The 27,387-nt window shown below is 56.2% G+C and overlaps 2 protein-coding genes across 7 annotated transcripts in view; one reads left to right on the plus strand and one right to left on the minus strand.

Annotated features, from left to right (window-relative positions):
• Positions 1–3,407, plus strand: part of GSG1L (GSG1 like) — a 187,841-nt gene extending 184,434 nt beyond the window's left edge. For both annotated transcript variants that reach the window (XM_081132986.1, XM_081132984.1), the window contains one exon: positions 374–3,407. In XM_081132986.1, coding sequence (XP_080989112.1) covers positions 374–471 — 98 coding nt within the window. In that variant the 3' untranslated portion in view covers positions 472–3,407. The remainder of the gene's footprint in view (positions 1–373) is intronic.
• Positions 3,408–9,073: 5,666 nt separating this feature from the next.
• KATNIP (katanin interacting protein) overlaps positions 9,074–27,387 on the minus strand; it is a 177,412-nt gene continuing 159,098 nt past the window's right edge. For all 5 annotated transcript variants that reach the window (XM_081133772.1, XM_081133771.1, XM_081133770.1 and 2 more), the window contains 10 exons: positions 26,179–26,356; positions 21,770–21,935; positions 18,562–18,719; positions 17,053–17,117; positions 15,698–15,808; positions 14,150–14,289; positions 12,298–12,399; positions 11,609–11,769; positions 11,424–11,512; positions 9,074–10,899 (listed from right to left, as the gene is read on the minus strand). In XM_081133772.1, the coding sequence (XP_080989898.1) occupies positions 10,844–10,899; positions 11,424–11,512; positions 11,609–11,769; positions 12,298–12,399; positions 14,150–14,289; positions 15,698–15,808; positions 17,053–17,117; positions 18,562–18,719; positions 21,770–21,935; positions 26,179–26,356 (1,226 nt within the window). In that variant the 3' untranslated portion in view covers positions 9,074–10,843. The remainder of the gene's footprint in view (positions 10,900–11,423; positions 11,513–11,608; positions 11,770–12,297; positions 12,400–14,149; positions 14,290–15,697; positions 15,809–17,052; positions 17,118–18,561; positions 18,720–21,769; positions 21,936–26,178; positions 26,357–27,387) is intronic.

Genomic DNA, 27,387 nt, shown 5'->3' on the forward strand with positions numbered 1-27,387 from the left:
GGGAGCTGCGTGAGTGGGTTGTGGGCGACTGAGGGTGGGGACAGTGTGTGAGGGGGCGGTGGATACATTGTGGGCTGGGAAGTGGATGGCTGTGGATACTGGCGGGTGTACGTCTAGGTGGGTGGACGGCTGGGTAAGGGGGCACGGGATGGCCTGGAGAGCTGGGTACCCGGGGTGGAGGGTGAGCTGGAGAGTGGGACAGGGGGTGAGAAGTGGATGTGGGCTGACAGCTGGTGGGTAGGAGCGTTGGAAGGCCTGTCAAGAGGGAGTGGGGAGTGGATGTGTGGATGGGTGGCGAGCTGGTGGGGCAGTGGGCAGATGGGGCGTGGGGGGAGAAAGCACTGTCAGCACTGACCACCCCGTCTCTTGGCAGGACACCAGCCACACATGGGCGATTCCTGGCCCCGGAGCTCTGCACAGGAGGCAGCGGAGCTGAGCCGCCAGTGCTGGGTCCTGGGGCACTGGGTGTGACCGAGACCCAGCCCTGCCCTCAGACCTCAGGCCATCGTCAGCACCAGCCCCTGCCACAAGACCACTGGTCTGGCGCCACCGAAACCCGGCCTGTGTGCTCTGAACTCAGCCAGCCTGCATGGGAGACACTGGGCCTGCCCTGCCCACCGCTGCCTGGGTCTCGGGGCCCCAGCCATGGGGCTGACGTGGCCTGTGGGATACGCAGGGCTGCACAGAGCAACTTTGGAACAGCAACTTCTAACTTTTGCCACATGCAGGGCCCTGCTGGGTACAGCTGGGATGCCAGGAAAAACACAGACATTGGCCGTTGGAAGCCTGGGCCCCCCAGCTAGGCAGTTCAGGAGGTGCCCAGTGGCACATAACCTTTTGGGGGGCAGGACTTAGGTGGGCTTCGTAAAGGAGGGGCAGTGGCACTGGCATTGCAGGGGTTCACACGGCAGGCACACAGCAGGGGCTGAATAAATGCTTGTTGAAACTGTTTTCTTGCTGTGTGTGGAGGCCAGTTGCTCTCCGGGCTGTGGCTGCCCCTTCGTGGCTCCATCCTCTCAGGTCCTCAAGCAGCCTGCAGGTGAGACAGCCCTGAGTGCGCTGCAGTCAGGGTCAGACACTGAGATGTGAGAGGGAGGAAGCCTAGAGCCAAGCTGGGGGTCGGGTCAGGCTTCAGGCTGCCTTGGATGCCAGAGGGTGGGTGAGATGGGGGTCCAGGCTGACGGGAAATGTGGGGTGGGCAAGACAGAGGTTCTCACACCCAGATCCTAAGCCACCCTGACCCCTATGGGGACCCTTTACCCTGTGTCTAGAGCTCCTTTATATCAAATCCCAGGGCTTAGATGCCTGGGGAAACAGATTCTTATTATGAAGACAAAGGAACTTAGGGTCACAGAGATGAAGAAACCTGACCCAAGATCACAAAGTTAGCAAATGGTAGAGTTGGGGCTTGAACCAAGACTCCTGGCTCCAAGAGTCCTCATCCTTTCCTAGAGGATTTCTAGAGCTTTCTCCCAAGCAGAGAATGGTCTTCTTCACTCTTCCATAAACACATCATTCATTTATTCATCCATCCATCATCCATCCATCACCCATCATCCATCATCTATCCATCCAACATCCATCCATCATCCATCATCCATCCATTTACCCATCACCCATCCATCATCCATCATCCATCATCCATCCATCATCCATCATCCATCATCCATCCATCACCCATCCATCATCCATCATCCATCCATCATCCATCATCCATCCATCATCTATCCATCATCCATCCATCATCCATCATCCATCACCCATCCATCATCCATCATCCATCCATCATCCATCACCCACCCATCATCCATCATCCATTCATCTATCATCCTCCCATCAGCTGCCATAGTTCCCTGTATCAGACCTTCATCCATCCTTCTTTTATGCATCACCCATCCACATTGTTTACCCATCCATCTATATATTCGTCTGCCCAGCTGTATAATCCATTGTTTCCCTATTGTGGGCCAAGCACTGTGGTAGGCTCTTGAGATAGGATTTTGAACCATCCAGTGAGGGTGTCTGTCTTCGCAGAGCTCAGATGGGCAGGACAGGTGACTAGACAGACGATTATAGTTCAGTGTGTGAAGTGCCAGGCAGCTTGGGTTCAGATTCCAGCCCCTGCACTGGAGACCTTGGGCAACTTTCCTGACCTCTCTTGTGCCCCATCCCCGTGGGCATAGGAGGGTGATCATTATAACTACCTCTTAAAGTTGTTCTGAGAGTTAAATGAGCTGATGTTCCTGGAACATTCAGAACAGGGCCCGGCACAGCGTAAGTGCTCTGTCGATGTTGGCTGTTATTGCCATGAGGGGAAGTGGGGGGCTGTGGGGGCCCAAGGCAGCACCTGCTGGGCTGGGGGTAGTGGTGAGGGGAGGCTCCTTTGGGAAAATGACACTTAAGCTAAAACATAAAGGTTGTCTAGATGTCAGACAGGCAAAAGTGTAGAGGGAAAGACAGTTGGGAACATGTAGGAACTTTAGAATAGTCTAGATGGCAGGTGTGGATAGAAGGGAGGGGAGCAAGGTGGCGATAAAGCAGGCTGCAGGGGTCAGGGGAGCCAAGCCAGAGGGGCCCAAAGCCCCTTAGGAGGCTCAGACTTTGTCCTGGTCAGCAGAGTCGAAGCGCCCAACTGCATGCCTAGGAAGGTCACCGAAGTGTGGGCAGAGAATAGATGGGGGAGCCCCGGCTCCCTTCCTCACCCTGACCGCACTTGAGAGGAGACAATAGGGTGCGGCCCTAGGGACCAGACGAAGAGGGCAGATTCAGGAGCTGGTCAGGAGGGGAAATCAACAGGTTTGGGTGCACTGATGTGGCAGGAAGGGAGAGTGGGAAATGTCTCGAGTCTCAGGGGCCTGGGGGCCTCCCAGGTGGAGGTGGATGCTCATTCATTCATTCATGCATTGATTAGTCAAGCGAGTGCTTCATTAATCCATCTTTCATTTGCTCAGTATTTTGGACCTACTGTATGGGCAAGAGATGGGTCTGGGAGAGAGATTGGGGCCCAACTGCAAAGGCCTTGACTGTCAGACAGGAGTGCGGGCTTCGGCCTCTGGGCAAGAAGAGCTGCTGCAGACCTGGGGCTGGGCAGGGACGCCTTGGACAGGAGCCTGGCCCGGACACCTGGCATCTGAGGTCTCTTCATTCCCACCCAAGGTCCTTCCGAAGTTAGCAAGTGGACCTCAGAGGTCCAGGACATGGTTTTAGTTGGCACATGGGCAAAATTTTAATCTATTTTAATAGTTGTGTTTATGTAAATGTGTATTAGGAAAAAAATGTGTAACGGGCACAGCAGTGCCAAGAGTTCACAGATATTATCACTTAGGATGAAACCAAAATAGGCATTTAAGTAAAAGAAAGAGTCGGCTTAAAGACAAACCTTGTTAAATAAATAATTGTGCAAGTGGTATGTGATTATGGTATGCGGACGGCTCCAGCGAGGGCCACTCGCTCTCTGCACAGGCCACACAGTCTTCAAGCCCTTTTGTCCCCTCCTGGGCACCTGCTGGGCAAGGTGTGAGAGCCAGCTGCCTTTCAGTCTTATGGAACCTGCAGCAAGAAGGCTGCTGGTTAGACGAAAGGAAGCACTTCCCAGCAGGCTCAGTGATTCCCAATGGGCCCCTACCGAGAGTCACCGGGAGGTTTGCTCCGTGCAGGGAGCACATGCCGCTCCCCAGTGTGGGAGAAGGGAGGACCACCTGGGGGAGGCAGGGGACGCCTGGGTGAGCACGTAGAAGGCTGCAGGGGGCAGCGAAGGCCCCTCCGCCCGCCCCTGCAAATGGCTTTCCCGGCTCCATCCCGTGCCCAGCGGACACAAATTCTGATCACTGAGTGGCTGTTGGCTATGTGAGTGCCCTTCATCTGCCCCATACGCTGGCCTGACCCACAGCCCAGAGTGGCTCTTGTGTTCTGTTCTGGACCTGCCCCCAGTGTCCCTGCAGGCACATGCCCTGGGCTTGAGTGCACAGGCCCAGCCTGGACATCGCATGTGCGGGTGTGCTAAAGTGTGTCCTCGGCACGCAACGCTGTGTGCTCCCATTGGACCCACACACTCGTGTGTGCACGTGCTGGCCCCGGGCACCTCCTGGCCCCGTATCCTCATCTGCACTGGCTCGGTGCCCTGAGATGGGCTCTGCCCTCTCGTTTGCCCATGTCACCCCCTCTGTCCCCAGATGCAGAGGGCTTTCAGGGCCATGGCCCTTCCCCAAGCGGAGGGCTGATGGGCAGACCCAGACCTCAGGCAGTCTCTGGGCTGATGTCCCTTGTCGGCTGGTGACTGTGATGAGCAGTCATCCCACCCACCCCCCCCCACCGAAGCCAGCCCGTCCGGCCCTTGGTAATGGAAACGTCAGTTTGATTCATGGGCTTTCGTCAGCGGCAGCCAGGCCTGAGGACAGGCAAGCTGGGAGGCCCATCCCCTGGGGAGAGCGGCTGCTGCCAGTGTGCTGACCCCTTGCTTAGGAGGCAGTGAGGATGGAGGAAAGCATCTGGGGCTGCTGAGTTACTTCTAACAACAAAAATGTCACTTCAGAATGTGAGAAGCGCTGCGTAGCCAACTAGGGAGAGACCTGATTTAAACTGGAGGGTGAGGGCAGGCCTCTCAGAGGAAGGGCCATTGCAGGGGGGAGGAAGGATGAGGAAGGAGGCGGTCATGGGGTGTGGGCAGGAGCCACAGCACGTGCAAAGGCCCTGGGGTTGAGGAGCGCTGTGTGGCGCTGTGATAGGGCTGACAGGTTGGAGCTTGGGTCTGCTGCTGAGCGGTCATCTGGAGTCAGAGTGGGGAACCTTGTGGATTATAACAAGGAATTTGACCTTCACCTGAAAGTCCGCAGGGAGCCATTGATATGGGGGCTTTTGCTTGTTTGTTTGTTTGCAGTCACAATATTGTATTTTGACCCAAAAAGATTTAAAAATATATTTGAAATGTATTAATGGAACCTCAAAGAAAAGTGACTAACAACTAATAGAAACTTAGATAAGGGTTATAATAACCATGGTGACCGGAGGGCGTTAGAGGTGGCCTGGTCAGCTCTGCAGGCTGGGAAGTCATCCTGGCTGGGACGGGTGTGGGGCAGGGGAGGCAGCCAGAGAGGGAGCTGCAGCAGGTCCTGGCGTGACGGTGGGGGCTTAGGCCACAGTGGTGGCACTAGGGGTGGAGGGAAGTGGTGCTAGTGTGACTTGGAGATGAGAGAGGGGTGTGAGGGGTGTGAGGGGCGCCTTCCCCCGGCTGGGCTTCGTCTGAGGCTCCTGACTGGGCTCTGACCCGTGCAGCAGGGACCCTGGGCCCCTCGGGCCCGGGTGGGAATCAGGAAAAGGTGGACGGATGGATGAATCAGAAAAGCTCCTGTCCCCAGAGCACAGATGTGGCCCGGAGCACACAGCTCGGAGGCTGGGGTTCAGCTCCACTCACCCCTTCACCCCTGGCTGTGGGGCAGAGAACAGATGGAACCGCTGCTCCGGTGGACGGCCAGCCGTGGGAATAACAAACAGCCCGGCCGGGGACATCAGTCATGAGGAAAAACCAATCTCCTCGCGTGGGGATTTACTGCACCGACTGACAGGAAGTCACGGCGGGGACCCCTGCCCTTCCCAGCACGGCCGGCCCCGCCACCCTGGTAATTGCTTCCTGGGCCACATTTCATCCTGGACTGACGCTGGCTGAGCCTCTGCCCTGGGGAGGCTGGTGGCCGGGCTGGTGGCCAGAGGCTGGCAGGACCTGGTGGGGAGGGGCCTCTGCACGGGGAAGCTCCATGGCATAAGGCTGGGGTGGCGAGTCTGTGCCCCAGCCTCCTTCCTCAGACCTCCTGGCCCTCCCTGGGGACTTCCCAGTGAGTGTGGGGGTGGGCAGGGCGCAGGCAGGCTGGGGGAGGGAGAGGCTGGGGGGGAGAGGCTGGGGGGGGAGAGGCTGGGGGAGGGAGAGGCTGGGGGGGAGAGGCTGGGCCAGGGAGAGGCTGGGGGAGGGAGAGGCTGGTTGGGGGAGGGGATGGAGTAATGCAACAGAACAGGGCGAGGATTTCGGAGAAAGGGAGACAACCTCTGCACAAGGTCCAGTGCCCTTTGCAGACCAGGCCGCCGGGATGGCTGGTGTCCCAGAAGCTGAGGTAGGCCAGTGGGAGGTAGTGCCATGTTGCTCTGGGGAGGAGCCCAGGCCTGGAGTTGGGCAGGCTGAAACAAGCCACCCCTCAGCCCCCAGGTCACCTGCTATAAAAGCCTCAGTTTGCACACCTGTAAAATGAGGGTAACAGGGCAGGCGCTGCTGAGTAGGGAAGCACAGCTAGGAGGCAGTGCAGGTGGGACTTGAACCTGGCCAGCCAGCCCCAGGGCCATTGCTCCCCATCACCAACAGGCTACGGAAAGGGAACCTGCAGAGAAGATCTCGGGGTCCGGCACTGATATGCACCTGCAGTGACGGAACCTCAGGGCACAGAGCAAGAGGTAGGGCTCAGGGTTTGGTGGCAGATATTACTTTTGCTGTTATCATAAGTATGGCTGCCAAAGTCTGCCCCTTCAGCAGGGGCTGTGAATGGAGCAGTTTTCCAGATCCTGGGAGCCTGGAAGTGGTGTCATGAATGCCACAAGTCACACGAGGTTCAGGGACATGCCGGCATAGATGTGCAGAGAGCCCCAACACATGGCCCATTGGACAGAGGCCCCACCTGCCTCCTCCAGACCCTAGATTGGGCTTGTGGCCTGATTCAATGCCAGGGCTTTAGTCCCAGTGCCCCGGGAGAGTCCTCTGCATGCCCAGGTAGCTGAGCCTGATGCCCAGGGGGTACTGTCCTACCCACTCTGGGCCCCACAGCAGTGTCACCCCATTCCCTCCTGCTCCTCCCATTCATTTTCTCCCTCGGTCTCAGGGGTGCAAACTCATGTATGTGGGGCTGGGAGGGCAATGCAATGAGGGAAGTAGGCCAGTGGGAGATAGTGGGGGCTGGTGGGGACTGTGGTGATCTAGGCTCAGGGCTGTCAAGTAATGTGGGACTAGAGCTGCCAGATCTTCCAGTTTCTCCAGAGACAAGGGGAACTGCACAGACCAGCAAAGCCAGCCCAAGCTGAGGAGGCTGAACCACCAGACTGTGACCCGCACTTCACTCACAGTCCTGGCCCCAGTGGGGGTGCAGGGTGAGGCCTGGGGAAGGGCACAGGTATCTGGGCAGTCGTGCCTGGAAGTGGGGCATCTGCCACCTGTCCAGCTGCAGAAACGGCCTTGGCAGGCTCTGGCTCCTGAGCTCGTGGAGCCAGTGCTGGAACGGGAGCCAGACAGACAGCTGGAAGCAGGCCCTTCACACTGCTGGACAGAGAAGGCAGGTCCCCAAGGGCACAGAGGTCTGAGGAGAGATTCCTCTGGGAACCCAAGCCTGTCCTTCCTTAAGCCTCTTGTCTGCTGTGGCTAAGATTCATTCCCAGTAGTCCATGCCTGGGCTTGTTGGCACCCAGGGGCCCCTGGCGGCTGCAGCTTTGGGCTAATTTACACCTTGTACTTAGGGGCTAGGGTGGGATGCAGGAGGTGGGGGGAGAAGCCTCTGCTCTCTCACCAAAGTTAAGGGTGGGGACTGTCACCTCTAGCATACGGAGATCACCCAACTGACCCCCAGCCTTTCTGCCCATGGAGGTTGAGGGGAGGCCACAAGGGTCCAGGAATATCTCCTTCCTCCTTTTACCTCCCTTTTGGAGCCACAGGTTGGGGACTGCAGCCTTCAGGGGGCCAGGAAGGGGGCGCTGGTGCTCATGCTGAGGCAGGGTGGGAGCTGAGGGGGCAGGGTGGGAGCTGGGGGGGCAGGGTGGGAGCTGGGGGGGCAGGGTGGGAGCTGAGGGGGCAGGGTGGGAGCTGGGGGGGCAGGGTGGGAGCTGAGGGGGCAGGGTGGGAGCTGGGGGTGGGGGCTACACAGGACTTGTCACCAGTCTTATTTGACACACTCGTTTGTTTGTTTGCTTGGTTAAGTTGAGCCAACATTTCAGTTATATTTTACATTAAAAATAAATTAAACCCCTAAATTTCTGGCTTCTCTTAAAAACCTTAAAGACCTGGTGTTGCTGGACCATTGGCACTGGGCTGTCCTGCTGACCAGGCCCTCCCAGGCCAGCTTTGCTCCCTGAATGACAGGGACCCAGGCCAAGGGCACCGGCTGGTGGCTGAGAGGTTGATCGTGGCTGAGAAATGGGGGCGCCTCACTTGGCCTCCCACCCATAGCTGGAACGCCAAAGGGCTTGCCTGCCCTCGAGGGTCTCCAGGGCTGGCCCAGATACACCCGCAGGGGGATGGAGGAGAGGGCTCTCCAGCACCGGGCTGCCTGCGCAGAGCAGGGCCCTGCTGCCTTCCTAGGAACTTGGGGGGGGGGGGGCAGGAGCAGGCCTGCCAGAGGCCCTGACATCCTCTGCCAATGGGGGCAGGGGATGGACAGAGGGACTCCCCTCACCCTGGTACAGTGATCGAGGTGGGTTTCCAAAGGGCACACTTATCCATCGCCAAGGCAATTGCTGGCACCCAAGCTGCAGTCCAGATGCCCCACCCCTTCAACTGAACCTTCCCTCCACTCAGGGGCTGCTCTGTCCAAATGCCAAGAGCTGCCAGAAGGAAGCAGGGGAGTGGGAACCTAAGTGGGGGCCAAGAATCAGGCACCTGGGTGTGGGCTTCCGGGATCCACCCATGGTGAAGGGACTCCCAGAGCCGGCCCCGGGGGGCTTCACCCAGCTCTCTGTGGTCATCTCAGGATTTGTGCAGCGCCTAATAGCTGTGCATCTTGGGTTAAGTTACTCAACCTCTCTGTGCTTCAGTTTCCTTATCTATAAAAGGAGGATCACTGTAGTGCCTACCCCGTAGGGTTGTTACGTGAGTTAAATGAGTTAGTACCAAGCACAAATAACCACTATATATGTATGCGCTTATAGCATCTGTTTTTCACACAGCACCACGGCGGCACCAGGACCATGACACCATCTGCAGGTGGGGGAACAAAGCTCAGAGAGGGGACATCCCCTGTGCCACCTGGCCAGCCTGCAGTGGACTCTGGCTCAGTTCCTGGAGGCAGCATGGGCTACCTCTGACCCCAAACCCAGTGTGCCAAAGTATATTACTAATAACATCTTTTATTGATTTTGCAAGAGAAAAAAATAGAAATTTATTTTAGAGTTAACGCCTATAACAGCCTTTCTTTCCTCCGAAATTGCATGGTACATACAATTACTATAAACATCGGCTGAGACTCCAGGAGCAAGCGTGCTGGTGTTGGGCAATGTTCCCGGCAAAGCTGACCTGAGCTGGTGCCAGTGCCCCAGGCGGGGTGGACGGCGGGCCTCCCTGTAAGGCCTGGCACTGGCCTTGGTCACTAAGAGCTCCTTTGATCAGCCCCCTCTCCAGGCGTCAGCTCTTCTGCGCGTCCAGGGCCCTGGAGGCGCCGAGTCTGGGAGGTGAGCAGAGAAGCAGGGGGCTTGGGAGCTACAGGGATGATGGATCTTCTTGGGGAGAAACAATGCCTTATCTTCACATCGACCCTCGCTCCCAATGAAAAGCTCGTTTGCATAGCTGCCCGAGGAAGCTGCAAGGCTCGTAAAGTATTTGCTGGGTTCTCGGTTGCATAGGAACGTACTCTGAGTACAGTAACGCGGCCGGGCTGGGTGCCAGGAAAACAGCGGATTAATATTGGGAACGAGAAATTACCCACCACTGGGAAACCAATTAGGTCCCTGATCCGAGCTTGTTACATAGATGGAAATGGATGTGTTCTGGGCTCCACTCGGCTGGGGTGCAAGGCACGTTTCCAACTTGCTGGGGAGCTGCTGGAAGGGGGAGAAGAGTGGGCTGGGTGGCAAGACCCTCACTGCCTGACTCCAAGGGCACAGACGTGGACAGAAGGGAGGAAGGCGAGCAAGAGACACCACTGTCACTCTAGGGACAGGGAGGGGGGGCGGAGAGGGCAGGGAGGGCGCCTCCTCCAGGGTTCATGTGGAGGAGTGTAGCCTCTGGGGGCTGAGGGTGGGTTCTGGCCCTGGTTCTCTGCCTTGCAGCCAGAGGGCATGTGGATAGGCCCCGCTGGCCCTGCGGCGCAAAGCTGCCAGCCTGCAGGTCCTATTTGGGCCTGGCAGCGCCGCAGAGACGAGCTCCTGGCCTGCCAGGGCGGGTCCAGCTCCCTTCCTTTCCTCAGCGGGGCGCATGCCCTTGGCCAATCCCTCCTCGGGCTTGAGGAGGGGACAGGGACCCCTGCAGAAGCAGTTCTTCTGAGGGGATCTGTCCTTTTCAATGGGCCCTAGCGGGACACGGATGAGTGAGGAGGTTGCAGCAGTCCTGGGGAGACATGTGGGGTCCAGGGAAGAGTCCCAGCCTCTCGGCAGCTCCACCATCCCCCAAACGAGGCAGAGGCGTGTGTGGGGAGAGGGAGTTGTCCGTGGAGCCTCCGGGCACCCCCCCGAGTGTTGATGTCTGAGGCTTGGCCCCTGTGCTGTGCCTGCTCAGGCTCTGGGCTGGATGGGAGGCCCCAGCCCACCTCGCTGTCCAGGCCCGAGTCAGACCCGGCTCAGGGGACCCAGGCAGGACTGAGCGGACGCCTGCCGTTTTTCTGGATCTTACGGGACAGGCCCCGAGCCGGGTGCCCCAGGCTCCCTGCAGGGCAGAGTGGAAGGCCCGAGGCAGCAGCCTGGCCTCCTCCCGCCGTAACTGCCGCCTTCTCCAGGCCACCCCGCCCTGGAGCTCCTTCTCCCCAGCGGGCTCCCCTCCACGCCACAGCCCTCCTCCAGCCGCCGGGGTCCAGGCTGGCCGACACGGGGGCCGCGGGGATAACGGGTGCGGAGCGGGGACCAGCGAGGGAGCCCCACGCCGGCCGAGGACCAGCGCTCCCGTCTTCCCTGGTCAGCACCGTCGCCGCCTTGCTGTCTCCTCGCTCAGGCAGGTTTTGGGGCGTAAGGCTGCGGAGGGAGAGCACAGAGGGATCAGCATGACCCTGCTGCACCGAGGGCGGCCCTGCACCCTCAGGCTGGAATCTAGAGCTGCCTGGGTTTCCACTCTAGGCCCTTGGAGGCCCGGCCCCCACCTGCAGCTCCCAGCAGCCTCTGAGCAGGGCACTCCTGCCACTGACCGCTCCAGGCCTCCGCTCATGCTGTCCTATGCGGCTCAAACACCACCTCCTCTGAGAAGCCCTCGCCCTGTTACCCTCTACCGGTCTGCCATGACCCAGGGCAACCCCTTTGGGAATATGCTTCTGCCCAACGGCCTTTTCCTCTGCAGCACTGGCCACGCGGGGCCTGCAGGAAGGGGGCACATGCTGCCCGGGTCTGCCTCTATTAGCCCCTCCTCAGCCCCCAGCCAGGCTCTGGTGGAGAAGAGGGGTCTGAGGGCGGGCAGGGGCCAGAGGGGGGTGCAATGCTGCCAGCTCCTTCTCTACTCAGCCCAGACTCCTGAGGGGGGCTCCAGGCAGAGGACCGGGGCGGACCTGGGTCAGCTGCACTCTGCTTCCTCTTCGAGTTGGTAACGATTTGGTTTTCATTCATCATCTGGACGTCCTGGTCCTCCACCTGACTGCTGCAGGGGGAAGACAAGATTCGATCGGGTCCAGGCTGTGTCCCTGCCACCGGTCCTGGTTAGGGCTGGCCGGGAGGTTGGGGGTGGCTCACGCACCTGATGGAGGTGTGTTTCTCCTGGTGGCAGATGTCCACGTCCTCAGTGAACAAGATGGTGTGGTAGGGCACCGTGGGCTCGCACGTGGGCAGGATGCCCCCAACCAGGTGGCCCACCATGGCCAGGATCCCATTGTACACGAGCAAGTCGTCCACCAGGAGCTGAACAGACACAGAGGAGGGGCTCTGTGGCAGAGCTGACAGGTCCCTTCCTCCCTCCCACACGTGACCTTGGGCGAAGTGCATCACTCCACAGAGCCTGGCCTACTGTGTGCTGGCCTGCGCTAGGACTTCAGATCCTCACAACCACCGACAAGGCACAGGCCATTAGTCCCTGAGGCTCAAGGGACTGAAATACCCTTAGCCCACGAGGCAGAGCTGGGAGGCCCCCGGGGGCCCCTGTCCCCAACCCAGAGTCCCTCCCGGCACAAAGAACCCCCTAAATCAGTACAATTTAGGAAGAAAAGATGAAAGAAAAGCCACTTTCTGTTTTGTCAGAGCGATGATTCAAATCACTCGGAGGTTTCGAGTCACGGTTGGCCGGGAAATCTCCCTGCACGGAGGACCAGGCATGTGTGTCTCAGGTTGCAGCAGAGAGAAGTCAATCAAACCGCATCAAACGATAACTGCCGGTGGCCTAATTACCAACGATCATAATTATCTCAAAAAAGCCAGCTAATAAGCACTTACGCCAAACTCCTTCACCCCTCGATGGGGTGTTTTCGCGTAATTCCACAGTTTGATCATTGACACGGTGGTAGGCAGATCGAAAATCACATAAACCCGGTTCACCTGTCAGGGAGAACTAATTACCACAGGCATGTTTGCAAACACGGGCTCCGGGCTGGGTGGGGGCGCCAGGCGTGGGGGCGAGCCCGTGGGGGCGGAGTGCCTGCCACGTGGGCCAGCCTGGGCTGCTCGGGGCCACCGGGCAGGGGTTCCCGCCGCCTTTCATCTCCTCGAAGCCCATCGAGAGTCAGGTCACGTGTGGCTGCGTTTGCAACAAACCGCTGAGCTGGCTCTTGGAGGGCCTGCTTTCTTGGGCCTGGCACGGCCCCCATTATTTAAATACCCGCAGGGAAATGGGTGCACCCTTCCCTTCCCCCAGGGCAGGCCAGAAACACGGCCTGGGGCACCGTGGCCGAGGGGACGGGCCTCGGCTCCTGAGTCAAGGAGCACTGACTGCCCAGCAATCGGCACAGCCGTGACCCGTTTGTCCTTCCCGGAATCGTAAATGAAAAGCCCAGCAGACAGGCCCTGAGGCTCTGCGGGGTCATTTTCAGTGTGTCTTTGAATCTCTGTGGGGAGTGGGGGGGTCCAGATCAGAGGCAGAATCGGCTAGTGACATGGGGCCCAATCACCACCCCTCCTCCCTCCCCAACAGAGACTCTCAAATACCAGGGCTCCTTGCCAGACAGAATCAAGCGACAAGCATTCAGTGTGGGCCACAGGCTGCAGGCTGCTTTGCCCAGTGTTGCCCCGGTTCTCAGGCTGTGGCCATCCTCAGAGTGCCCCAAGTGAAAGAGGGTGGCAAATGCAGCTGGCCAAGCTCAAGACGGCAGCAGGCTGGACTGGCTTGGGGGCCACAACTTTGGGGTCCAGGTCTAAGAGCTGATCGATCTGTGTACTCCCCTTTGCAATGGTGGGGCTGGGGCCAGGGGGCTGATAAACCCTCAAAGGAAGCTGATGGACCCTTGATGGAGGGGCCGGGGATTTGGGGGAAGGGCTTTGGAACCCCCCCCCTCACAGAACTGTGGATACTGCCCTTCCTGTGGGTGTTTTGAGAGAAAGTGCACCCCTTATCTTCCTGCCCGATCCCACGGAGTGGAAAAGGGGGCGCGTCAGTGGTCACACAGACGCCCCAGACTCTGCTACACATCGCTGTCCGGGCATCTGGCCCTGTGGCCAAGAGGCTGGCAGGGTGCTAAGCCCACCTGTCCCATCTCCTGGCTTCTCTCCTCCCTCCCCACCATCAACCAGGCCCCGGTGGCAAAGGCGCACCCCTAGGCTCTGCGTCAGGCATTGGAGAAAAAAGATAAGGAGAGCCAACTGCAGGTCTGGGATTGGGGAAACTGAGTCAGGTGGTTGGAGGAGATGACCAGGCAGACTTGGTGCCAGAGAGAGGGCATGACTGGGGTCAAGTGCCCGGGGCCACGAGGAAGGCGCAGGAGGAGTGCATGTCTCCGGAGAGGCCAGCGTGGGCTAGAGAGACGCAGAGCCAGGGAAGGGCATCAGAGAATGATGCCCGCAGGGCGGATGCCCAGCCCCTGGCCTGTTGCACTGGGGCTCTCGGCTTCAGAGTCCCATGTGGCCCTTCCTCTCCCTGGTGTCCCTTATATGCCCCCCTCCCCACAGCAAAGATAAAGAACCGCTGGCCCAGAAAAGCTGACCCTTACGTGCGTTAGCAAACACCCGAGCCTTACTGGCGGTTCCCCTGTACTTGGACTTGCTCCAAATTAACTTGGTCTGGAAGATGTGTCACTGAGCCCGGGGACAGGAAGTCTCCCAGTCCACCCCAGGGCTGGGAGCCTCCGGAACCCACCAGGCCAGGCAGGATGGGAGCCAGCCACATGTGCCTGCCATCGCTGGTGTCGTTCACTTGGTCGATGAGCTTGTCAGGGGTCCGGACGTCCCCGCACACGCCCTCCAGGGAGTTGACGCTGTCGGGGAAGGCGGCGATGTCTGAGGAGGCTCTAAGCTGCCATAACTCACAGCAGTGTGCTCGGTACCCTGCGCCACCCTCGCGGCCGCCACCTCCACCACAGACTGCGGGGCTCGGGTGGAGGTGGCGAGCAGAGCAGCCTGAGCGGAGCGGCCTGAGCAGTGACAGCCAAATTAGACAAGTTCTGGGGAAATGAGGGCATGGAGGCCGAAGGGAGTGGGGCTGAGTGTGAGGCTGGGAGGCCGGTCCCAAGGAGAGGGGAGGAAACCACGCAGAGATGGGAGGCCTCAAAGGACACTGGATGCGAGCTCTCCTAGTAAAACCATGGGGCCTAATGATCAAAACCAGCAAGAATCATTTATCCCAGGTGAGGAGGATGGTCACCAGCAGAAGGCAGAAAAGGACCCCATTGGAACCCAGGGACCCCAAAGAGATGCAAGGCAGGCTCTGGGGTTTGACCTGCTCTGGCAGGTCCTTAGGGTGGTGTGTCGGGGTCAGAGACCAAGAACCCATGGGGGTCAGGCAGGTTACATCAGAGAGGCAGGGCAGCTCAGTGTCAAGAGCATGGTCTCTGGAGTCAGACTCCCAGCTCCACCAGTCACTGGCTGTGTGACCCTGGGCAAGTTACTCAGCCTCTCTGTCTTGGTTCCTCATCTGTAAAATGGGGATAACAGCACCCACTTCACAAGATCGTTGTGAGGGCAAATGAGATACCATGTGACAAGCCCTGGCACAGTGCCTGACACAGAGGAGGCCTCAGTAAATATTAACATTGGGTTTCGGGGGCCTGGAAGAGAACAGTAAGGACTGAGGACTGAGATCAGCCAGGGCATGCTTGGGGGAAAGGGTAGCCGATACTCATGTCCAGCCACCTTCACAGTGCATGACTGTGGCTTGGCATTGACAAGTTCTCAAGAGAAGCTGAAGATTGGGGTTTTCATATGAAAACTGATTTTTTTTAAATGCTAATTTAAAATAGTTAAAAACTCACTGGGCTAACAGTTTGCAAATCGTTGTGTGGGCCTTCCATGAACAAAGGGTCCCATGGTCAACAAATTCAGGATACATTGAATTGAACACAGTGTAACAGGTTGCTCCCTACAGGACTTGTCAGAGCCTTTAGAACTCCAAAGTGCTGTGGTTCTCCAAGGGGGGCCGCAGTTGGTAGCCCCTTCCAATTCCCTGGACCACAGGACTCTGCTGTGGAACTCCTGCCAAGGATCCCTTGTTAGGCATGACTGGAGCTGCTCACTGCTTTGCCCACCCCTAAGGGTCAGCATCTGGCTCTAAGTAGAGCCCACTGGCACTTTTAATCCCAGGTCTGGATCCTACAGGGACACTTTCCTCTACATTCAAGGCTTCTGCTCCTTCCCCCGCCTCTCCATGCTCCCTGCAGTCTGGTGGAGCCCCTGCTGCTAGAAAGGATACTGTTTTCCGACAGAGGGATTTTCTCTCCCCGCTCGTCATATAACTCCAGCCCAGTGAGACCGATGTAATAGGGGTCGCCCCAGCTGGTCAGGAGCTGAAACTGAAAAATGACTGGGACATGTTATTAAGGAAAAACAGCTTGATTTGTCTGAGACCAAAGTAAACAATGACAAAGATAATATAGGGATGTAATTTTTTTGGTTTATATAGATGAACAAGAGCAAAAAATGATTTTTCCACTCACAGAGACTGAATCCTATCAAAATATATATGGCATCAGGCCTTCTTTCATTTAAACTGTGTGTGTGTGTGTGTGTGTGTGTGTGTGTAAGAATTCGAAACCTTCCTCCAGGCCCCAGGAGACAGGAGGGGACAGGGCTTTCCAGGAAGGGGGCTGGAAGAATGGGGACACGTTTGTGTCACAAACTCATTGTATGGGGCTGAACAAATTGACCAGGACTCAAACTGTCTCATGCCTCAGTTTCCCTGATTGCAAAATGACAAGAACAGAGAACCTGTTCCCTCCTCCATGCGTTTCAAGTAGGCTGGCTGCTGCAGGGGGCGGGGGACACTGGACCTTCATAGCATCGACAGGGATGGGCTGTGCAGGGTGACCCACCACTGCGCTACCAGGCACCAAGCCCTCCAGCAGCAGTCCCCCGCTCACTGCCAACATTCCCAGGAGCCGGCTGGGCAGGAGACCTGAGAGTGGCAGGTGGCTCCCGGGCAATATCACAGCCAGAGGCAGTCCTCGCAGGAGAACAGGCCAGTGAGAGAGCCAGGCTGCCTGTGTCCACTCACCCAGCTATGCGGCCCTGGGCAAGTTACTGACCTCTCTGCGCCTCGGTTTTCCCAGTTGTGAAATGGGATGCTAGCAGTACCCACCACATGGGACTAATACAGTCAGTTAATGCAGGCAACCCACTGTGAACAGTGCCGGGACTCGGTAGGGGCCCAGTGAACTAGCTATCGTTCCTTCTGTCTTCAGCTCCTCCCTGCCCGGTCCCAAGGGCAGCCCCCAGTCTAGTCCCTGGGGTCAGTTCCAGCTTCTCTGGCCCCTCGGGCTGGAGTCATTGGTGCTGCCTCCTGTGACTCCCACCCCCTAGGGGGTGGGATCCAGTGCTGCCCCAGTCCCAGCAGCGCCCAGTGTGCTCCAGGACCAGGGAACCCTCCCACCTCTCCTAGATTTCCCTGCGTGGCGGCTCAGCTCCCTCTGCTGAGGCTGAGGCCTGCCTGAAACCCTGGCCAGCAGCTAAGGCCCAGACCCTGCCTTGGGCCACAAGGGCCTTGCCCTGTCCCTGGATTCCAGCCTGGCCTCCAGGCCAAGGACGTGCAGAGGGGATGCGGAAGGATACAGCCACAGGGCATCAGCGGCGCCTCGTAGTCCATGCTCGCTCGCTCCAGGCTTTTTGTGTCGAGTCTAAGAAGACACAAGGCAGCACCAGTAAGCAGAACACAAGGCTCGAATGCCTGGTCAGCGCAGCATTCCCGGGGGTGGGGTGGGGTGGGGGGCTGCAGAAGCTCCTGCTCGCACAGAGCTCCCATTCTCCCGGGAGGCTCAGTGAGGCCAACCCGGGCACAGGGCTTGACTGATACGGACTCTTCTGTGCCTCAGAACTAGCCGAGCAGCGGTGCACTTATTTCCCGCGGCGTGAATGAGGAACGAGATCAGAGAAGTGAAACAACCTGCTCAAGGTCACACAGCTAGTAGGAGGCAGAACTGGAATGGGACCCGAGGTTGTCCAGTTCCAGAGCTCTCCTAACCAGCCCATGTACTGCCCCTTCATGGACAAGGAAGGTTCATGCTGTGCTGACTGCTGAGCAAGACACATGATGGGGCCATGGGGTGGAGAAGGGGACATGGGCAGGAAGGCGATGTCTGAGCTGAGGAGGAGGAAGCATGGGAAGAGTCAGAGCCTCACCTTCCAAGCACAGGAGCACCAAGAACAAAGGCCATAGGTGGAAAGGGGCTGGGGGGTTGTTGTTTGCCACAGAGAGCAGTCGGGGGGAGGGGGGTGGGAGTGTGGGGTGGGTGGGAGGAGGGCAGGGAGGGAAGGCTGGAAGGTGGGGAGCACCCTGAAGGCTTTGGCTTCCTGATCCTGAGCAAGTGGCTTCACTAGCTGGGGCCTCAGTTCCCACATCTATAAAATGGGCATAATAGTCCCTACATGAATGGATATAAAGCATCTGGCACAGAGCAGGTGCTTTGGAGGGAGAGCTCGCTCTTCTCCATATTCCTCCCTCCAGGGCTTCTCTCCCTGGTCTGCAGTCAGAGCCCTCCAGCCCTGGCCTGGTTTCCTCCCATTTCAAGGGCAATGTTATAATTAAGTGACTGTTCCCACCTACAGTGGAGGGAAACTCATTTTGTTTTGAGAACTTGGCCTCTGGCGTTTGGACATCAGGGGGTTTAAATGAGAGGCCTTAATGTGGCATTTACAAATGGTTATGAACTTAACGCAGCTGAGAACGGGGCCAAGGAACCCCAGTGAATCCATGAAATGTTAGGCCCTATTTTTCTCTTTGAATCTTTCTAAGTCAGGAACATAGAAATAAGAGAAGGGAGGACTTTCCCTGAACCAGCCAGCGGGCGTTTGTGGAATCAGGCAGACAGGCTCCTCTTTTCCCAGCAGGAAGCGTAACGAAGCATTTAAAACCTCAAGCGCTCCAGACTGTGAGAAACCCAAACACCCAGACCAGGTGGGTGCATCCCACAGGCTTCCGGAGAGGCTTGGCTGGCTTCAGAAGCAGCCAAGCTGAAAAGCAACACGTTTGATCACCATTTCCAAACGCTCTAGGTGGACACTTCAGAGCGCGGCGCAGAGCTGGCGCCCGCAGATGGGGGACCTGCGTGGCACGCTCCTCACCTCTGGGCTGGCGGGGGCAGGAGGCTGGCTTGTAGGTAGTCCACAAAGAGGATTTCTTGAGCAAAATCAAAGTGGCAGTTGCCCGGCCCCTTCCGGATGAGGAAGCCCTCTGGAGGGGAGATGCACAGGCCGTCCAGGGAGACGTGGACGACTTTGGCCTAGCAAAGGAAAAGCCACACCTGAAGAAGGAAGCGGCATGGAGGACAGCAGCCGGTGCTGACACGGCTGCTGCTGGAGCTGCAGTCATGGCAGAGCCTCCACAGAGCAGGAGACAGGGCAGGTGAGTGGAGCACACAGACATCCTCCAGGTCACAGCGGCCTGAGGCGGTCCGACATGGTGGGCAAGGGCACGGACTCAAGTGCTCTGACATCCTTTCCATGCCTCAATGTCCTTATCTGTTAAATGGGCTCAATATTGAGTTAACTTAGGTCAAGTATCCAGGACAGAACAGCGCCTGGCACAGCACTGCTCCTTCCCTGAACCCTGGTCACATGGCACCATGGGGCCAGCCCTGCCATTCTTCCTCCTCACGCCCTTAGCTCGTCCTTTCGGGGCACAGGCTCCCTAGCAGTGTCCTTGGTGGTTTGTGGGTCTCCTTTGATGGCAGAGCCCCCAGCTGGACCATCTCTATGTGCCTTAGGCCTGGCACTCAATCGGTGTTTACTAAGAGCTTGTGGAATCAATTGGATTTGGGCCAATAGGCCCCCTGTTCTAGGCCAGATTTCACCAGCCGGATGGCCAAGTCTAGCAGTAAATCTCAAAGCCTTAATGGCAGCATGTGCGGTGGCTCAGCTCTGAGTGAGCAGAGGGGGTGACAAGCCAGCACTCCCTCTCCAACCACACATTTTGGAATCAAGGCTCCTGGCACCTTACCCCTCCTTCATGGTTAGCAATATGGGCCCAGCTGCTGACCAAAGTGGTGGAATGTGACACCCCGGAGCTCTGGGAGATGCAGAGGGCTCCTCGGCGCAGGGAGAAAAGGGCCTGGCCCTCGGTCTCATGGGTGACTCCGTGCTCCAGGAGCCCTCCATTCCTTCAGCATTAAGGGAGCTCCCTATTATGTCAGTCAGGGTGACGGCTTCAGGCATGGCTGGATATGGGGCCCCAAAGCTGTCACCGTATCTCCACTCTACTTTTTCCAAACCTAATTCCTACCCTGACCCCAGAGCTGGGCCTGTGACCCTGGCCTGGGCAAGCTGAGAACTCTAACCACTGCCATGTGACCGCCAGCCTAATGGAGCATGGCCAGAATGATCAGCACGAGGCCTGGGTTTTGCTGGTGCCTAAAGGAGGAGCTCCCTCTTCTGCTGGACTTGGAGCTTGCATAGGCCTAGAGCTGCCAGGTGCGCCCTGTGGAGAAAGCCGCCTGGAAGTGAAGCTGGCGACAGAGCAAAGCAGAGGCCCAGGAAGGCCCTGTCCCTCTTCTGGGGCCACCATCCCCTCCAGGACGTGTTCCTGACTTCCCCAGGCCACCGCTCATTCCCTGGGGGCGGGTTCTTTTATTATCACTTCCATCTTCGCTATGGAGTTCAGAGGGCAAAGCAATTTGCCGAAGGACATGCTGTGACTCAAGCCTCGTCTCCAGGAGTCCAAGGCCTGGCTCTGTCTAACCTCCAGTCAAGGGCCAGGCACCAGGGTGCCCAGGAGCAACTTAGGTGGCCATCTGATTAGTTTTCTTGGGGGCACAGTTTCCACCACACTTGCTCCAGGGTCTGCCCTCTCCAACTGGGCCCATCTCCCTCATCCCACGGGGCCACTTGGCACTGGCACCAAGGATGGGGGGCTGGGGCAGACTGGGAAGCAGGGCTCTGAGCTCAAAGTTTCCAGCACATGACTCCAGGTCACAGAAGATCAACTGCAAAGATTGATTCACTCAAGAGAATGGAGAGACCAGAGGCACGAGCTGGAGCATAAGAATTTTTTTTACCTGACTTTTTAAATATGCTGAACCTGAGAGCACCCTTTGTAGCTGCTCGGGAGGGAGGTTGGGGGCAGCCACCATGCGGTAAAGCCCACGGTCCTCCAGGCCCCCTGGGTCCTGCAGAAGGACTCTGTGGCTCGCAGGAGCCCAGACCTGGGCTCACAGGCCCCAAGGCCAAGTCCTGGCCTTGTCAGCTTTCCTGTGGCAAAGGGTGACGGCCACCCTCCTGAGGCAGGTATCGTCCTCCTTGTCATTTTACAGAAGAGGAAGCGGAGGGCGGGGGAAAGCTGGCCACCTTCCAAAGGTAACGCAGGTGGCACGGATGAGGAGAGACAGACTCAGGGCCCTGTGGCCCCGGCGCCGGGACTGCTCTGCTGCGCTCTGGTGACCTACCGCCACCGTTTCTCCTGAGCGGGGAGGTGGCTGCGTCACGGCTCACAGGCACAGGTGGGAAAGCCATGCCAGGAGGGGCATCTCTGCCCCCTTTCCCGCCTCCCGCAGGGCCTGCTTTCCACACCCAGCAGCAGCCCTCGGCGGGACACTGAGCTGCCCTCCAGCTCCGCGGCCCTGGGTGAGTGACTGGACCTGTCTGAGCCTCACTCTAAAAAAATAAATAAAATTTTTTAATCCTCACCTAACGCATGAGGATATTTTTCCATTGATTTTAGCGGGGGGGGGGGGGGGGGAGAGAAAGAAAAAACACTGATGTGCCAGAGACACATCGCTGGGTTGCCTCCCACATGTGCCCTGGCTCAGGGCAGGGATCAGACCTGCAACCCAGGTGCGTGTGCCCGTGATCGGGAGTCGGACCCAGGACCCTCCAGTGCACCGGCCGACGCACTAGCCGCTGAGCCACGCCCGCCAGGGCTGAACCTCAATTTTTGATGCCCTGAAAGACAAGGGTAGTAATACCTGCCTCCCAGAAGTAGGGCAAATATCCAAAAATATGATGAACTCCTGAGAAGCCCTTAGCCCAGGGCCTGGTCCCCAAAGCACTCAACGAACAACGGGGCGCAGCTGACCACCACGGGTTGAGGGCTGGGCCCGAGGACCCCAGAAGCCCCAGAAGAGACAAGCTGCCAGTTTCCGGAGTCTGCTGGGCTCTTCAGGCTGCATTTGCTGTTTGCAGAAGGAGGAAACAGCAGGGCACTCTCCCTGGCTGTAACCCCCACGGCCATTTGGAAAGTTCTGGAGGATTTATGCTCCTCTCTGGCAGCCACGCCAGCCATTCATCAAGGCGCTGTTTCCTTGACAGTGGGCTGAGCTCGGCCACCTGCCCCCCTTACCCCTCGATAGGTGTCCTCGGGAGATTTATTGTAGTTCCAGAAGCGCAGGCCCGCGATGCTCTCGGCGCTGTCGAAGCAGATCGTGACCACGTGGTCCAGCCCCGGCGAGAAGGGGATCAGCCACATGTGCTCATCCTCCATCGTGATGTTGGCTCCATCGATTAACCTGCGCGCAGCAGGGAGGAGGGTGAGGCGCGCGTGGCCCAGCAGGGGTCTGCACCCCCCCACCCCTGCTGCGGCCCCTGCCGGGCAGGAGCCTGTCTGGAGGGGGCGAAATCAGGGAGGCGAGACTAATTAAATCAACAGTGAGGGGCCACCTCTCATCTGTGAAATGAAACAAAATAAAACAGGAAGAAAAATAACAGTCTGTGCTGTTTAAGGCGCCGTGAAGCGATCATCCACATTTTTAAAAGGGGGAGATGTGTTATTTTTCAGGACCCTTTAACCCAGTGAACCCAATTTTCTCCCCTAAGGAAAATCCCATCAACACGTTGGAAAGGCCGTCTGCACCAAGATATTCATTACAGTCTTATTATTTACGTTAGAATAAAAAAAAGATAACCTAAGAGGTGTCAAAACGGGGGACAGGTCCAGTAAACTACACAGTTGTTCAAATGCCCGAGTCTCGAGGCTGGAGAGTAACATGGGAGAGTGGGCTGCGGGACGGCAGGGCCCTGATCTTAATGCTGTAAAATGAAGACAAGGGCAGGAGAGACGTGCGAAGGTGAACCAGTGCCGGAGGGGCGGCAGGCGAGCACTTCCCCAGAACTTCCGTAAAGCGCTGCACTGACTCCATGGTGCATTTGAAAGAAGCCCGTTCCTTCTTCGCTGTGCTGGGAGAGATGCTGAAGCCAGAGTGAACCTGGCAGCTCCGGGCCTGGGACAAGCACGGGGGCAGGTGTTTCTGGGGAGCTGTAACCACACAGCTTGGGTAGCTCGGGGGAGCCCAGCACCCTCAGGCCCCTGTTCTGAGCTTGTCGCCTTGCTCATGTTGCACTCCTGTCCTGTCAGGTTCTGGCTCCCGTGCTCGGGCATCCTGCCTCATCCTCAGCTCTACAGTGTTTGTCTTCAAGACTGTACTGCGGCTGACTTCCCTGGACAGCCCAGCGCCCCCCAGCCCAGCCCCACCCTTCTCCCTGTGGCTCTGGCAGGCCTGTCTGGCATTGCTACTGAGAGGCCTGGGGACAGGGCCTCACCCTCACTTTCCTTGTGGCTTTGAAGCTGCCGCACTGGCAGAAACTCACTGCTGCCATGTCCCCTGTATTTAATTAAATTAATTAATTTATTTATTTATCCTCACCTTAGGACATCCTTATTAATTTTGTAAAGAAAGGGGGGGAGAGGGAGAGGGAGACGGAGAGAGAGGTGAGAGAGAAACATTCATCTGCTGCCTCCTGCACCCCCCCCCCCCCCAGTGGGCATTGAGCCCACAACCTGGGCATGTGCCCTGACTGGGAATTGAACTCGCAACCAGCCGAGCCACACCAGCCAGGGCTGTTTCTTGTACTTTCAGATAGGCTTTATTTTTTCCTTTCACATTTAAAATTTTAGATTTGGAATAAATCTTATAATCTAAGCATTCTTCCAAGGAGGTAATGTTTCTTTTTTCTCTCTCTGAAAGCCTCTTATTAAATTGATGGATGGTGTGTCTTGCAATGGCTGGCACCTTAAAACTGAGGAAATTCAGCAATTTAACACTGGGGTGTTGTGAAATCAAGTGGACTGAGGACTACCACCTGAGAACCTTCTATTTCTTTCCAAAAGCAATTACCTCTCTGTCCTAGAAATGTGGCTGCCTCCAGAGCAAACTGCTTTCCAGTTCTGAGAGGAGAGAGAATTGCTGAAGCATTTATAGCTGACAGGTGAAGGGAGGTCCTATAGACACCCTCAAGAACACCCAAACGATACTTCCCAGCTCAGCTCTGTCCACGAAAAAGCCTGACCAACCTGGTAGCCATGAGCATCCCAAGAGGCCAGATTATGGTCTCTAAACACCATTTCCCACTAGAAGGAGCCAGGGCTTTGTGGAGAAGTGACTGAGTCCATGTCTGGGAGAAGAAATATACAAGATGAATACACCTGAAACTTATATAATAAAAGAATTTTTAAAAAAGAAATATATAAAATGAGCCTGGAATGTCCTGTCACATCAGAGAGCAGGGACGCTGTCAGAGACTACTATTTAAAAACGATCCAGGCGCTCCCAGTAGACAATCGAGCATCAATAGGATAAAAACTACAATAGACTGAAGCCCCCCAAACACATTATATTTAAATCCATGATGATGACAGTCAAAAAGAAGCATACATTTTAAAGGATGCTAGAGAAATAATCTGTCATTTTAAAAACTAAAAAATGAAAGGAAGGAATTGAGCATTTAGACTGCCTTTTCTGTTTGAATTATACCTCAGAGTAATCAAATAATTGAGGGACAACTTCTCTTTACTGATGAAAAAAGGAATGATAGGATCAGTGTAGCACCAGTTTGCAACCCCTAATAAAGTAATGCACCCAGCCCCTAAGCTTTGGCCACCAGCATCACAAAAAGCCTGACAACCCCTGAAGGGAATAAACAATGACATCCATACCCCAACAACCAAACCTCAACCTGATCGGGCCTCTAGATCTAAGAAACAATTTATAAGAAAAACAGGGGCCCAAGGAGCAGGTTAAACAATATCACAGCAATGCAACAAGTAAAATCCGTACTCTACAGGGCAAAAAAATCTCTAGTCTCTTCAAAAGGTAATTTATTTGAAAAATGAAAAAAGATGGAAGGAAAGCAAGAAATTTTAAGAGGCTTAAAGAGACACATCAACCAATCACACTGTATAAACCTTAAACTGGGTTTCAAATCAACCAGTCACAATGTAGGGACCTTACCTGGGTCTCAAATCAACCAATCACAATGTAGGGACCTTACCTGGGTCTCAAATCAACCAATCACAATGTAGGGACCTTATCAGGGTTTCAGTTCAAGAAATAATCTATTAAAAAAATTGTCACGAAAACAGGGATATGCTGGATATCTAGTAATCTAAAGAATGATTGTTAATTTTTGTTTTAGGTAAAATAATAGTACTGAGATTGTTTTCTTTTTAAAGTCCTTATTGTTTAGAGACACATACTGAAATATTTAGGAATGAGATCCTAGCAGGCCTGGGATTTGCTGCAGTGTAATCTGGGCTGAGGGGCAGTAGGGTGGGCGTGCATGAACAAGCAGAGTGTGCAGCCGGGAGCTGGGTCCATGGACTCCAAGTCTAAGCAGGCAGGCGTGTGACTTGCCAAAATACAGCGCACACAGTGGCCCCTGGGTAGGCAATAGCTGCAGGTCATGAGGGTCACGGTGAAGGGGTACCTCACAGGAGCAGGGAGGGGCCTACTGCTGGCCCCACACATGCTCGAAGCCAGGCAAGGGTGCAGCTGTGATGTGGCAATCCCCTTCCCACCCTCCAGCCACAGGATTTGTTGTCCCCATCCTCCTGATAAGACAACCAAGGCTGAGGAACAGGTATAACGTAGTGGTTACATGCACGGGTGCTCTCCCAGGACCTGCGTTCTAATCATGACTCTGCCGCTCAGCTTGTCTGAGTGACCTCCGGCTAGTTTTAACCTCTCTCTCCCTCAGTTCACATGGGTGCCTATCAATCATATTGTTAAATGTAAGAATATCTGTAACCTGCTTAGCATAGCCTAGCATCTGGCATTTAACAATTGCTAAAAAAAATGGCTATAAATTTTTTTTTAAATATAGTTTTAGTTATTATTAACATTACTATTATTATTAAAGAGGTTAAGAAACTTACCAGCTGGCAAGGGGCAGAGGCAGGATTTGAACTCTCACCTCTCTACTCCCCTAGGCTCCCCTGGTTCACACACCTAGGCAGGGCCAGGCAGGAAGCTGTCCTGAGGGGAAATAGTACTACTCTGCAGGTTCTGGACCCCATAGGACGACGCTGTATTTGAGGTCTGTACACTTACTGACGACCCAACCTGGGCTCATGAAATCTGGCAAGTGCAGAAGAAAGTGCAGAGACTTCCTCAGCAATCACCTTCTGTCTCAGGAGGGGACAGCTTTCTGTCCTTGAGAGGCGAGGTCGCTCATATGTAAACCAGGGCCACTGTGCTCGAGGCTGGAGCTAAGCATGGTGGAGAGAACACAGTGGAAGCAGGAGAACCTGGCCTCAAACCCTGCCTGCCACTTCCAGCCGTGTGGTCCTGGGGGGAGGGGTCCTCTCCCTTTCTGAGCCTTGGTTTCCTTGACTGTAAGATGGGATGACCATAGACCTCATGATTGGCTGGGAGAAGGTGGAAGAGGGGCTGCTATTTGATGTTTAAATCTCAAGTCAAAGATGCAGGACAGGTCCCCATGCCCCTGCTGCATGGGAGTTAAGCTTATGACACCTACTTGTCCAGGGTGCGGGAGTCATCCGTGTACTCAGGGAGGTCATTTAAGTCTCTGGGGGAGGCGGAGATCTGGTGTAGGCTGATGGGCAGTGCCTGGCCATCCTTGCCTACCACTTCCAGGCCTGTGAGTCCGAGGTAGTGCAGGTCCCCCCAGGAGGCAGTGAAATTCAGCTGAAGGCCTGCAACAGGAAGAAAGTGGCCATGAACACCGCAGTTCTGGAGAAGGCACCTGAGATGGAGACGAGAAGAGGGATGGTCTTTAGCATCTGACTCCGCCAGCTTGAAAACCCAGACACAAATGAGAGTGCCTTCAGGCTGGGCTCCACACCATTTCTCAGGTGGCCTCGGGTTGGGACACTGCTGATGTTCAGGAAATGTTAGCGGGATAAATGGGCCAGTGCTGTTGAAACCTGCGCACAGCCCTGGATCCTTTCTCTACCTATTGATCAGGTCATCCCACTTGATGTTTAACACCCAGTGTGGCTTCCCATGATGCTTGGTCAACAAGCCTTGCCCATCTGGCTTCCATCTTTTCTCTAACCCCATCTTGCACCAGGGGTTCCTGGCTCCACTAAGACATTCACTCACTCATTTAGGTTCTCTCCCCACCACAGGGCCTTTGCTCATGCTGTTCTCTCTCTGGAACTCACATGGCCTGGTTAGCATGTGCTCATCCTCCAGATCCCAGCTAACTTCCTCAGGGAAGCCCTCCCAACTTCTTTGACTACATCAAACCTCCATTCACAGCCTGCTGTGTCACTGTGAACCTCCCCTTCCACACCCTGGTGACCACTGCGATCTTGTGATCATTTGGTTAAATATGCCAGATGATTGACTCCTCAAGGACGGAAATCCCATCTGTTGTGCTTTGCCCCCCAAAGCCTGCCACACACAGCGCCTAGCACATAGCAGGGGTTATAGACAGAATAAAACCCGTGAGTAAGTGGAGGCAGCTCATCAGCAAGCCACAGCACTGGAAATGGATATTTTATGCAAACTGGCTACCATCATGCGGATTCACATGGATTGGGGTAAAAGAAGTGACCACTTCCATCCTTTCGTCCCCGCTGCACCCTGTTCCATTGGAGACCTCTTAGAAGTGATCTTCCATGGGCCTGGGGCACAATGGCCCAGGTGAGTCATCTACCTGCCCAGAAAGCTCAAAGCAAATAACCTCTTTGTCAGACCCTGTCAGATATCTGGCTGGAAC

Source organism: Miniopterus schreibersii (genome assembly GCF_964146895.1).
Source record: "Miniopterus schreibersii genome assembly, chromosome: 3".
Lineage (NCBI taxonomy): Eukaryota > Metazoa > Chordata > Mammalia > Chiroptera > Miniopteridae > Miniopterus > Miniopterus schreibersii.